Genomic DNA, 14,456 nt, shown 5'->3' with positions numbered 1-14,456 from the left:
AATTCGAAAACCTCACAATTATTTAAATGGATATATGCCAGTATATATAAGTACAGTGCACACAGTTTTATAGAAAGTCAAATAGTCTGTTAATGCTTTAATACAAAAAAGTCAATAAATATTTAAGCACCTGAATTTATTAGACCACAGTTTCCACAACTATGTACATTTTTTGTCAAGTCAGCTGTAAATTGTAACAAGATTACCGGTACTTTGATCCTTACAATGATTATGTGCCATTTTATGATGTGATGAATTCTAAAAAGTACAACAAAGGATAGTCATATAACTAAGTATATTCCAATTTCCTGTCATAGAAAATTCTCTTCCTGTGGTTTGATGAGGAAAACTTGAATCTTTTATTTATAACTAAATTGTGATTACATCATTGTATACCATAAATTACCAAAATGCTTTACATAACCATCTTTTGCATACTTGCCAACCTCCAACATGTAAAAATCTGGTCATGACCAGATTTGGAAAGTAAAAAATCCTGGTCATAAGTCATAATGACATTCACGACATATTTACCATTATATATATGTAAGTATTTGTGTATTGAGAATTCTTTTATTAAACAGAGGCTTTAACTTACAATGACAAAAAATTAATATATATTGATTAAATTTACATGTTAAAAAAGAGCATTGAAGGTTTCGTTATTCAGTATTGACCTGAATTAAGTATGCATTTTTATTTTTATTTTTAAAGAAAGCCTTTTCAGAATCTGCATTGCTGATTTGAAGCACATGTTTGTGCTAAATTTGAAAGTATTCCAATTTTGGTTTTGAAGTTATTTTTCATCTCCCGAATTAATTCAATTAACAAGTGCAATTTGTTTTAAATGTACAGATAGGCCTACACTATCTTCGATCACTTTATTTTATCTAATGAAAGTTGTTATCCAAGATTCTTTGATATGTACATAAATATTGTTTCTCTTTTTCTTGGTTGAATTTGTTCCTGCTGGCCCTGATAATGATCTAGGTCTATCAGAAGCCATTTTAAATGACTTCACTCTTTGATTTGTCAAAACAACTCCCAGGTAATTGTTTACACCTGCACTGATAATTTACTGGTACATCGGCATTGTTTATGTAGATCCAAGCTTGGGTTGTAACTGGAAGTTGAAAGTGCAACCTAATTTACGAACCAAATCAGGAAATCGGGAGATTTTCGGGTTGTTTGGCAAAAATTGGGTGAAAAGCATGACCTGCCGTGTCATAAAAAATAATTGGGTTAAGGGTCGAAAAATTGGGTGTAACCCGAAGAAATCGGGTGAGTTGGAAACTATGCTTTTGTATTAGAAAAAATTGACAAACCTGTTGTTGCCACCTTTCTGTAATATGTTAGGGCAGTTTCGCATTTCCTCTCTACACCTACCCCAGACCAATATCTGTAACCCTGTAAATTTAATGTATGTATATGAAAAGAAAGATAACTCTTTATTTAAAAAACATCAGCTTTAAACTCTCACACAACATACCAAGGCCATTTGAGATAAAGGATCTCCTCCAAGTGCAGCGAAAGTGAAGTATACAAGGGACTAAAAAAACAAAATCAATATTGATTAAGGCTAAATAAATCCATGTATCATTTTTGTACATATTCAAAGATCATGCAGTCACTGCAACAAAAGAATAATCTTTGTACTATGAAAAAATTGTAAATTTATAAATAACTAACTGTAGGAAAATGCATACCTTTGCCTGGCTGGAATTCACTCCAATGCCGGTGCTGTATAAGAATGCCAGACCCTGTCAAAAACAAAAACGACAGCTATCTAAGCTATGACTTCTGAATTAAACAAGCATTTTCTTTTCTATCAAACTCTAGTTGTATATATCTATCTATTTGGAAATCTGACTACAGTATATGTAAGTTTGATATCAATAAGATTTAATCAACATTGTCTTAAAATATGATCCCAACTTCACCTTTTTTTCTGAGTTTGAATTATACAGCCCAACATACCAGTTGTCCTTTAGGGGACCCTCTGGCTGCCAGATCCTGGAATATAACTTTAGCTTTTTCTATGTTATGTGGTAAGTAGTCTCCAAGAACATAAGCAAAAGCCACATGTTCCAGCGCCTGTGTGTGGTTCAATTTGGCAGCCAACTGGAAATATTCCATTGCCCTAATAATATAAAAATCAAAAGCCTTATAAGATTTCAATGGTGTCGAACATGAAAAACAATTTCAAAAGTTCTTTTTGAATTTGATATAAAATTTTATAACTCGACGTCATAACAATGTACAAAACAAACACTAAAATAATTAAAAAATAAATAACAATTTTTGTATTTCTATAGACTTCAGTGCATAAACATTTGGAGCCCCACTATTAGACTTACTGTTGGTGATCTTTGTTGTATGTTTGATTAATAAGAGCTTCTCCTTTATTAAAATATTCTTTGGCTAAAATAGAATAAAATATGCCAATTATAGTTAACATAATACTCAAAGTAGATACCTATATTTCATTTTAGAAAATTTCACCATGTGTAATGGAAATCTATCGAAAGTCATAGTATATGTAAATATGATTTTCTACAGAGAGACAGGCCAAGTTTGACTTCATGAACAATACTCTGATTAAATCAACTATTGTACCTGGGACACCCCCTCCCCCCTTCCTTTTTCAACACAAACCTTGAAGTTGTTCCTCCGTAAGTTCTTCTTGTATTTCTTCCTCAGTCTCCTCATCTGTAAATCATTGATTGACAATACTACCTTAATTTATCAAATACCAATATCATATATACTTAACACTTCAGAATCTATACAATGCGTTCAAACAAAATGACTTCGTATTTCAACTGTTAGGGAATCAGAACAATACACATGCATATTTTGAATGTTTAATCTCAATACACCTCATATAAAAAGAAGGAAAAAAAAAACTTTAACATTCATTAAAACTACATCAAAAGTGCTGAGGTTTCAGGGTTAGAAACTCCCTAAAATTACAACTCACAAATAATTGCGAGTACCAAGAAAGTGAACTCGCAATTTTATAAGACTACTCGCAATTTTCATATAAAGTTAAATTTATATAAATTAAATACATGTAACTTAAGGAAAAAGTAACTACTGTACAATACACAAAATACAACTACAGTGTGCCTTTTTTTTAAATTACTGATTTAAATCAAAAGCTTTGTGTTCTGTCATATTATATAATTTTGCTACAGTTTCAATGCAAAAAAATCAACTCGCAAGTTTTTGCGAGTTACCTAATTTTTAACTCGCAATTTGGGAATTCTAACTCGCGTTTTGCGAGTTGTATATAGTGAATTTCGAACCCTGGGTTTAATAAAACATGTGAGTTAGAGATAATCTGAAACAGAAACCATAAAGACTACTAACAGACTGGATTGCAAAGCAATGATAAATTTGATCAGATGAATCACATCTTTCATTTCAATTATGCCAAGTTCAAGGTCAAAGTTCATGAATAAAAAGTTCTATGATTGAAGGGGATATTGTAAGCTCTCATCAATTTTTCCTTTCTACTTTGCTTTGCTTTACAACCTGGCCATAAACAGTAAAAACGTTATAGGACAACAAAATAAAATACACATTTAGAACTCAAAAAGCATGGAAAGAAATTAAAAAGAAAGGCTGAATTCACATTTTTATTTTAAAAATATTATACAACTTTGGTGGGAAAGGTAAAAGAATATTAATTAGTTTATAAACAAATCCCATTTCAAACAAGTTGAAAGAAACAACACTCAAATCCTTTGTTACAGTGCGATTCCCACTTCCTTCTAAAGTCCCTTATGTGTGCACAAAAATGGAAATTCATAGAGAGGAAGTGAAGAACATTCACACTGATTTACCTTGTGTCATCTCCTCTAAACTCATGTCAACATCCTCTAAATTTCTGTCTTCATTCCCTTCCTGAGATGTTGTGTCAGTATCCTCCTCCCCCTCATTATACCCCTGGTCAGTATTCTCATACATCTGCATGTCATCCCTATCCAAAAAGCTCTGACCTGTGGGATCTTCCTGTGCAGGACTCTGATTTTCTAAGATCACCCCTCTGACTTCATGGAACTCATTATACTCTGTAGTAACAAGGCCATTGCTATGCTTTGTCTGCGTATATCTCTCTACTTTGACTTTTCCAAATTCATCAGGTTTGTACAACACGGTTGTCTCTTTAACATTCTTTTCCAAAGTACTAAACACCTCTTCTACTTTGTTCATATCTAGTTCATCTACATCAAATGGACTGGGAAATGCACTTTCTACTTCCTCATCTTCTATAACATGATCAGCCTCCTCAGTAACAATGATTTCTTCCTTATCCTTGGCATTATCCAAATCTGGAAGTCTCCCATGAACTTCTCTGAATTTCTGAATCCTCTCAAAAATCTCATCACTACTTCCCAAACTTTCATCTTTACTTTCTGATTCTCCTTGGCTTTCTGTCCTTTTCTCTTTGATTTCTGATTCCCTCGCTTCATAATTCTCTTTCTCTGGGTCTGATTCTTGATGAAAATTAATGGTGCTGAGATAACTACTGTCCTCCATAGGGCTATTTTTCTCCAAGAGGGAACTTTGGCCCTCAATCTCATTGACCTGAATATTGGATGTATCACTTGTTTGACTAAGTTTTTGATTGCCTAATGGAATTTTGTTGTTGAAATTTTCTTCAATGCTGCCCTTTTCATTTGCTGTTGGACAAATACTGCTTTTTATTTTAAATTATCTTGATTTCTTACATATGTGATGTTCATAGAAAAGTTTCACAAAATAATAAAATTGAAATATATCCACAAGAAATAAACATGAAACGGCAAAAAAAAAAAAAAATCCTTTGAGTAACAATTATGCAACACTTAATATAACTACATGAATAATTCTTTTAAATGGGGAGTGTGTACTTATCAATTCATCTTTTTTGTAACTTTATCTATGTCTTGTCATTGTACCTGGCAAACAAAATGCAATAAATAAGCCCTCTCAGTTGTTTTTACGTACACAATATATTTTGTCTATACTGGGTGCTAGTGGTTTCCAAGAATTTGGCAGGATTAGACAGATAGTAGATGAATAGGAGTTATTCCCCTTAGATTCAGTTTTGATAATGCTAGCAAATATTTTACCATGAATAGCTCATGTACAAAATGGTACAAATTGTAAAAATTAATAAAGATTGTGTTTTTTTTTTAAATGTACAAACATGGAATACATGCATATACTGACTTGTTTACACAACACTTCAAACACCCCCATAATCGTCCTTGTTACTGACCTCAACAATACTGGACACTCTTTTAATAGAATTCTTTTCATTAATGTACGTTGCTCAGAGTTCTGGAGCCAATTTAATATTTTTCTGCCTATTCCTTCTGATTTATTTTCAGCTAATATTTATAAAAATCATAAATTAGTTAATTTTTTTCTTTTAACAGCGTTTAAAGTACATGCTTTTCAATGTAGTTTTGTTGATGGTCCATATGTCATCAGAGACCTCTTGTGTGAAGTTTCCAATTAAATAAACAATATTTATGGACCAAAAAAAAAAAAAAAATACAAAACAATAAAAATTCAGGGGTTTTATTAAAAAGTTATGTTTATTAGAAATTTCAGTCCTTTTATTATTACTATTAAAGAAATACTATAGTCTAAATTTTGTACCAGAGAACTCGAAAGCAGGTTTGAACAAATGATACTGTACAAGTTGACAATCAGACCAGGGAGGAGTATTTGTAAAGTTTATCTATACAGGTTCAACACAGAACTTAAAATAACATGCAATAAAGTATTTTCAGCCCAATGTACCATACTACTGAACGTGCATCATCCTAGGGTTAGACAGGAATATCAGTTGTGTAGCAAGAAAAGAATAATTTAATTGGATTAGTGGTTTAGTAAAGGAATAATAGCATGATAAGGTTATTTAGTGTTCAGACATGTATATGGTTTAACTAGTTAGTACATGTTCTGGCTATTCACCAAGTTCCCACACCTACATTACTACAAAGTACTTATCACAGGTGATTACCTTCTAGGGACTGACTGTTCACTGGGGGTTGGACAGAGGGGTCATCCTCCACTGAGGGTTGAAAGGGGGAATTTTCCTCCACTGGAGATTTATCAGAGGGACTGTGCTTTACTGGAGATTGGATAGAGGGGCTGTCCTCTGATGGAGATGGGATAGATGGGTTATCCTCTACTGGGGGTTGGACAGAAGGCTCTGGAGGAGTGACTGTAGAGGATGGTTCTTTTTCAGATGACTCTATTTGGCCATTGTTAGGAAACAGTGGATTTTCTTGACCAGGTATGAATTCATTTCTTACATCTGAGAGCTGTTTGTTTGGTGATGGTACACTTTCTTCTTGAGCTGCATGTGGGATATTTGTCTTCCCTTCCTCTGTTTTATGTTTGGGGTTTGTGTCTAAATGAACTAGTTTTTTGTCCATATTTTCAGATGTAACTTTCTCATTTTCAGTATTGGTATTTGGACTTTGGGATTGCAATTTATCATTAGCTTTGTGCATTTGATCTTTTTCAGGACTATGCTCAGATCCTGAATAAACTTCTATATTTACATGCACACCATTTTCCTCTAGTACTGAGGATTCATCATTATCATTTTTTACATATCTATCAAGTTTTTCATCTAAATATGTTTGTGTGTCTGTTTCATAATTATTATTTCTTAATAAGTTTTTTGAATTATCTTTTTTCACATGTTCATCCATTTCATCTACAAAACTTTCAAAATCTTTAATAATATCATCCAAACCTGATTCATCCTTCTTCTGTTTTTTGTTCTCATGCTCTCCTTCATTAGCTTCTGTCACATGCATCACAAAACACAGAAACAACAATGAAGAAAGCACCACTACAGTCTTCCACTTGGTAAGATTTCCACATACACATTTTTTATTCCTTTCAGCCATTTTATCCCTTGTGTTATTTACACCTGAAATATATAGGTATCCAAAAATGAGAACACTATCAACATATAGAACTGACAGTACCTAAACTGTTGCACATCTTTAAAAATGTAGCTTTTGGCAATGAATATCACATGACAGGTACTGGTGTACTCAACATCTCTACATAAATACTTACTGAACCACTTAGTAAACAATACTGCTATTTTACTGATTATAAATCTGTTTTAGGTGCAATGGGTTTGTGTCTTGTGAATATTTACCCCGAGTTACTTCTTGTTCAAAAATTTTTCTATTTGGTTCGGTTTAGCTTATTTTGTGCTTGCAATTGGACTTTTGACATGTAACAAGGCTACATTTAACACTTTTACCAAACAATGAATAGACTCAATATTCTAAAAAAGAAAAATACATGAAAATTAATCAATATTCAATACAAACTTTCAGAATGACACACTGGCTGCGAACTTATAAAACACATTCCATGCTCATAAGACAGACCTTTCATATTTCAAGCAGTAGTAGTGGATTTGATTTTTTTGGTTGTTGTTAGATGAAATTGTTTTATATGCAAATTTGCTGTCAAGGGTGATGCTTTACCAGTGAAACAATTAAAAGAAATTAAATCATATAGATTTGACACTGTTGATGACTTACTCGGAATCTGTCCACAATAATATAAAATATAGCTGATCTTTGTCAACATTTTCTAAAGAACAAAAAAAGAAACATGCTTGGATAATATTACATCACACAGGCAATCAATTCATCCATACACTGGGTAGCAGGAGCAGAAGTGTTAGTATATAGACCTAAATCGAACCAAATACCAGAAAATATGAAACCAAACAGAGGAATGAAAATGGCATTTCATTTTTTTCTCTGCCAACTGTTGCAGCTCTAGTCCCTCTGCAATAATTCATCTAAAATGCAGAGTGTGAATTGACTCTGGACAAATAGCACCTCTTGCAAACAGAAACTGTGGGAAAACAAACAAGGGTGAACACAGACCCTGATTCTTTGAAATACAAAGGAATTAAAATCTGAAGCCTTGTTTAAAAAAGAAAGCCAAGTATTTACTGTGCTTATAAGAATGCAACACATCAACTGCAACCTTACTGGAACTTAACCAGTTGTTTACAACCATATTTTAATTTAAAGCATATTAACAGTAATTGTCGCTCTGTATAGTACAATACAATGTTGAGTATTAACTGGTACAGCTATTTGTAATTATAAGAATTTAACAATAAGCTGCACATAATCAAGATTTTATGAAAACGTTTCATAATGAAATCTAAAATGTCGATCTTACTACTGTCAACAGACACAATCGGCTCTACTTTTTCTGTTAACTTTACCTTATCAGTTAATTCCATAAATACAGTTATGAAATACATATAATATATGTTATAGCATATGTATGTTGCATTTTTCTGTCGGCTTGGGCTAAATTTCTCTGGTAACGCCACGTATCGATACCTTATTTTCAGTTTTGACGTCCATGTTTTTCTCCTGTATGTAAAACGCAAATTGATTGGCTGGAAATCAACCGGATGTCGATTCATTTAGCGTCCATTTACCTCAATTATTCCCATATCGACATATATCCTAATTATTTTCTGAATTGAAAAATAATAAATCTGGTTTTTTACAGGAAAAAATATGTTAAAACTTTCTAAATGTCTTTTTAAGATCGTAAAAACATAATTAGCCAATCAACTGAATTGTTTCAAACCAGCAGCATATATGGTAGCACAGATAGGCAACATGTAAAATTGATGCAAAAGTAACACAGGTTATCATTTTAAGATAAATAATTAAAAAAAAAAAGGTACTTTCGCAAGTAAGCATCAAGGAAAGCGCAAGATTTTCAAACCTGAAAGAGTGAACATTTTCATTCCTGACTTTCATTTAAAAAATGCAACTGGGATAAACACTGATAAATATAGTCCGAAATATCTGACGTTTTCCAGGCTTTTTTCACGATTTCATGTTTTACGTGCCAGGAAAACGTCAGAACCGGCGCTATTACGAAAACTGGAAATTTCACCGTCTCCCACCGGAGCTGATTTTCGATACTTTCGAACTGAATTAAATGCCGAACTTAGAATTTATCAGTAGCACAATACTTCTTGTATTCACTAATATCGATGAAAAGAAAACATCACTCCACATTTCGATACAGGACTTGCAAGATTTTAAAATGCACGAAATGAAAAGAAAACCCGACGGTCTGATAAAATGTTTTCACCAGACTGTATATTTCATAAACAAACCATAAAATCGATGTTGGCGAGTACTAAGGGCATTGTACTATTAATAAATTGTGGATTCAGCTTTTAATTCGGTTCGCAAGTATCGAAAATCAACCCGAAAAAAATGCCTCTTCCAGTTGGAGGCGGCGAATTTCCAGTTTTCGTAATGGCGCCGGTTCTGACGTTTTCCTGGCACGTAAAATATCAAAATCGTTAAAAAAGCCAGGAAAACGTCAGATATTTCGGACTATGATAAAAAGAGAATTCAGTGCGTTTGTTCATCAAATTGATTCATCGATATCTATTAGTGATCGATGATAAAAATGTACATTGTCTAGGGCTGGGACGATATATCGAGATATCGATTCAATGTGAGGATGATACGCATATCGATACATATGAAGAAATATCGACATATCGCCCAAAAAATTCTGACTAATGTTTTTCTTTGTTTACTTAACATTTTGGGTTTAATATGTAAAATAAATATGCTTAATATAAATATAAATATGAAATACATAATAATTAAGACCACTTGTGCAAAATAATTATGTTTTACAACAGATATACAACTTCTTTGAATAAATTGTTCTTATATGTGAAGAAATGTTTTGTTCACTTCAATATAAAAAAGGATTTATAACCAATTAAACATATCGTGATACATATCGTATCGTGGCTCAAATATCGGGATACGTATCGATATAGAAAAAGTTGTATCGTCCCAGCCCTAACATTGTCAGCAAAATGAAATGTCATCTCCAGTGAACCACGTCACATGTATGATTTCTGCAGACTATGCTACAGGGTGCGGTGATGGACAACGGCAATAAATGCAAAATATAGAAAAAAAATATCCTTGTGTCAATTACAGCTGTAGCATATTCAAAACAATTTTAACTAGTTTTACCAACACTTCATTTTTTATTCATCACTATATCACTGTACATATAAATTATTATCCGGAAAATCGTTTGGGGAGAAGCTATTGTAAACTTTTTTTTTTTGAAAATATAATCATAAATTAATAATTATCTAATTAAATTAAATTGAAACATGATAACAACAATTAAGACTTAGTTTTAAGCAAGTTTTTAATTTTACTCATAATATTTATACGTGTAATTAACGAATTATTTTACCGAATTAACTTGAACAAAGAAATAACTCATTTCCCCGTGTGCACTTTCTAACAGCCAAAAATAGATCGGTCGCTCCTGCAGACGATAGTAAGTTGTATGTTTAGTCCAGTATCCCGTAATTCATTAAAAGAAGATAAAGGGGAAAAAAGTAAAGAGAGAAAAAAGAGAGAAATGAAATAACATTAAAATGTAATAATTTATGTACATCAAAGCATATGAGACAAAGGTAAGTTACAAGGAATCTGACATAACATCGTACTAAATAAAAACATATGTCTCTGAATAATCTTTACGGTTTACATCAGTTCATGGAAATACCAGGCAGGTCGATTTATACATTACATGTGGAACAGTTTTTTTTTTTTTACTTATTATGTGATCATTTCAGTCTCTGTCAGATTTGACATCTTTATTTGATCAGACATTTTTTTTTAATTTTTAACTAGTAATGAGCCTGCAATTATTCTTTTTTATTATCTTCAGGGAATAAATTTCAGTACTCTTTGAGCTTTCGCAAGGAAATTTTAAATCTCTCTCTCTCTGAATTTTTGCAGTGAAATTTTATATCATAAATCCGTATTGATTTTGAGATCAAGAAATCAAAGGCCGAGGTCATAATTATATATAAATTCATATGTTACATAAAGTAATTTCAAATGATACCGTTAGTTTTCATAGAGGTTTTGCAATGAAACTTAAGGTAATGGATCTCTCTAACTGAAGAAAGACCCCCTATTGACTCTAAGGCTAAAAGGTGAAAGATCAAGGTCAATATTTATTTTCATTTTCAATCAGTATTTTTATGTCTTCCATCCTCTTATTTTGTACTTATGCGGTGGACATACCAAGTAAGTTCCCGGAATCAGCTTGTTTCATCCTTGCTCTTGTGATGTAAATTACAATTCCTGGACATACATGTACTATTATAGTTTTGATGTGATTATACGAGATATTAGTGGTCAGAAAAGATGTTTTAATTCAATTTGACAATTGTTCAAACTCCCATTAACAACTCTTTTTAATGCTTCTGCTGTTACTGGCAAGATAGTAATTTAATATTCACAATGATGATCAATATGAACTTAATATTTAGTTACCACATCAGCATGAGAAATAATAAACATTGATGGTGAGGATCTCCATAAGATTGTTTTCGTATAACGAATATTCTCCATTAGCCACCATGCTAGAGGTCAACCTAGTGAATTTCCTGATGATTAACCAAGATTCACACCTGATGATTAACCAACATTCACATGGAGGTTTAACCCCGAGAATTTTGTTTAGACACTGATCACTTACCTGATATCATTTATGTTTTAGATATTACTCATCTAACTGTATATAAAAATAGAAATATGTCATAGGATATGAATGCCCCGCCCCCAGGGTTCATTAGTACTGCAACATGAAAAGAAACGTACCTTGCTTCTCTGTTTAAGATTAGGGTAAATGAAGAATAGCAAGGTCGAGTTTACAGGGAAGGTTAAGGTCAGAAAATTATGACACAACTTGTATTAATTTACGAAGGTTGATGAAAATATTTTGAATATTTTCTTTTATATCAAAGTCAAAGGTCATAGGGAAGGTCGAGGTAAAATAAAAACAAAAAAAACAAAAAAAATGGACACAGTTAATAAGTTCTCACCAATATGTGTCAGTGCATGTGATTAGATAAAAATATGTTGAATAGTTTCGTTGAAGTTGGGCTATCAAAAATTAACGTAAAAGTCATAGAGAAGGTCAAGGTCAACATTTTTTTATGCAGTTGAATAGCTCTCACCAATATACAAAAGGAAAGTTTAATAGCACTCATCAAAATGTATTTATTTAGCATATGGAGTTTGATAAAAACATCTTGAATAGATTCTTTTAAACTGAGCTAAATGCAAAAAAAAATTGACAGACGGACAGACTGAAAGATGGAAGACGGACATGACAAACACTATATGTCCAGGTCATATTCATGGATCGGCATAAAAATACTCAAGTATTTTATTATTATAGTATTAACTCAAATACGCATAGTAGTTTTCCTTTCTCCGATATCAGCACTGGGGTATACTCTTCGCATTCGTTACACCTGACAGCTTTCTTGTCATGGGTACGAACAATTGATTTTGCAAAGAAAAAAAAAGAGAAAAAAAAAGAAAAAAAAAAGAATAAATAAAAACAAAAAAGTACTAAAATACAAAACAAACAGCTTAAATTAAATCCAACAGATTCGATTGCAAAATCAATAGACTCCGTTGCAAAACGAACAATCACCGATGCAAAACAGTCATTCACCGTATTGACGCTATATATATATATATATATATATATATATATATATATATATATATATATATATATATATATATATATATATATATATATATATATATATATACATGTATATATATATATATATATATATATATATATATATATATATATATATATATATATATATATATATATATATATATTAAACAATCACTAAATGTGGTTTACGTGTAGCTCCGTAAACAAATTTCTCTGGTCCTTCCACTCTACTGGTACTGGTAACTCCTGACACTTCCCCCACCCCACTGGTATGCCACCTGCCCACCTCTCTTCTTCCTCAGGAACTGCCTTATTCATGTCTTACGACTTAGCTTGTTTTATAACTTAACAGTCTATTCCCCAAACTGTATGCCTTATTCAGGTCTTATAACAATATACCTGTACAATAGGATAAACAGTTAAAGCGACAGTACCGCTGCAAAACGTGTGTTTTTCAGACAAATTTACCCAATATATCATTAAGAAATGAGGTATAAAGTTGATGTCAACAGTTTGAGAAACATGAATATTCTCTCCTCGAACAAAATTAACGTAATTAGAATATGCTGGAAATCCAAGGGTGGTACAAACCGGATCAATCTTAGTTCTGTTTATTTGTACCACGTGAAATCTGAATGACACGTGCCTAAACTGTATAGTTTACAATTATAATGGAATATGAGGTAAAAGCAATTCTCAAAAGCAAAATATTATAACTTTTCCGATAAAATATTAATCGGGAACTGTTTAATCTCCTATCACACGAATTTTAAAAAAATAAAAAAGTACAAATATTGACGTTTTTTGTATTGGGGTCCGAGAAGGGAAAAATCACCAAATCATGCGTTATCGCGGCACAACGTCAAAAATATTTTCAGGACAGTAACATTAAAATTTGCACTTTATGGCAATAATATTTATATGTCATAGGTGTTGAGTTTACACTGCTTTTTTCTTTGAAAGCGATGGAGATATGAGAAATGATACCATGTATCAACAAACCCGTCGAGGAGAACCTTCGCGAGCCCTGTGTGAATCTCGCCGAGCTCCCGTTTCTTCCTCCATCAACGATTATATTAACCCCCAAGTAAAATTTGGTCAGGAAATTCGCTTTTTCAGTTTTTTTCTTCTTGGTCTACTTTGTCAAGGTAGCAGGCCTACCAGGCTACCCCTCTTTTACCATGCTGTTTTGTTTATGATAAGTACGCATGCGTGAATGGCATGGAATGTGGAACCCCTAACACGTTGTAATGTATATATTTATGGTCCATAGATAATTATTAATTTTAATGAAATAATCGAAGTTATTTAGTTATGAAACTTGTAACTTTCTGAAAGTTTATACATTTATGAGTAGTAAATAAATGCCAAATCCTATCGGAAAATGTTATCAAGTCTGTTTTTTGATAAGATGCGCCGTACTGTCTCTTTAAGGTTTACAAATCCGTCACCAGATCCTTCACACTATACAGAGTTTTTATCGCAGTGCAGTACTCGAACATTGGCAGTTTCCACAAACTTAAATGGTTATAAAATTAATAAAGTGTTTTAAGAAATTACGTATTCAAACGTTTTGACAAAACTAATTTACAAAACTATGGCATGTCAAGCGTTGCAATATTCGATCTTTTCCATTTGTATAGTTTAATTTTCCATTTATATTCTGTAATTTTACATTTGCATTGTGTAATTTTCCATTGTATTGTATAAATTAAATGTTTATTTGTATTGTATAATTTTTCATTTGTATTCTATAATTTTGGAAAATTATACAATGCAAATGGAAAAGATCGAATATTGCAATGTTTGACATGCCATACTATGGAAAA

At 32.1% G+C, this 14,456-nt stretch overlaps 1 protein-coding gene across 5 annotated transcripts in view; it reads right to left on the bottom strand.

Moving 5' to 3' along the window:
* LOC133181986 (protein sel-1 homolog 1-like) overlaps positions 1 to 8,447 on the bottom strand; it is a 36,436-nt gene extending 27,989 nt beyond the window's left edge. Inside the window, exons 1-9 of one of the 5 annotated variants that reach the window (XM_061316669.1) lie at positions 8,282 to 8,429; positions 6,023 to 6,946; positions 3,880 to 4,688; positions 2,656 to 2,701; positions 2,358 to 2,421; positions 1,978 to 2,140; positions 1,707 to 1,760; positions 1,490 to 1,549; positions 1,326 to 1,407 (exon numbers count right to left, since the gene is read on the bottom strand). In XM_061316669.1, the coding sequence (XP_061172653.1) occupies positions 1,326 to 1,407; positions 1,490 to 1,549; positions 1,707 to 1,760; positions 1,978 to 2,140; positions 2,358 to 2,421; positions 2,656 to 2,701; positions 3,880 to 4,688; positions 6,023 to 6,923 (2,179 nt within the window). In that variant the 5' untranslated portion in view covers positions 6,924 to 6,946; positions 8,282 to 8,429. Of the gene's footprint in view, positions 1 to 1,325; positions 1,408 to 1,489; positions 1,550 to 1,706; positions 1,761 to 1,977; positions 2,141 to 2,357; positions 2,422 to 2,655; positions 2,710 to 3,879; positions 4,689 to 6,022; positions 6,947 to 8,281 lie in introns of all 5 variants that reach the window. The other 4 variants (XM_061316667.1, XM_061316668.1, XM_061316666.1 and 1 more) reach the window with 4 other exon arrangements.
* Positions 8,448 to 14,456: the final 6,009 nt, after the last annotated feature.

The sequence above is a fragment of the Saccostrea echinata genome, unplaced genomic scaffold (genome assembly GCF_033153115.1).
Source record: "Saccostrea echinata isolate AGI-Se365-2 ecotype Australia unplaced genomic scaffold, CSIRO_AGI_Sech_v1 ptg000009l, whole genome shotgun sequence".
Taxonomy (NCBI): Eukaryota; Metazoa; Mollusca; class Bivalvia; order Ostreida; family Ostreidae; genus Saccostrea; species Saccostrea echinata.
Note: the sequence above shows the minus strand (reverse complement) of the source record. Positions and strands in the feature narration are given on the sequence as shown.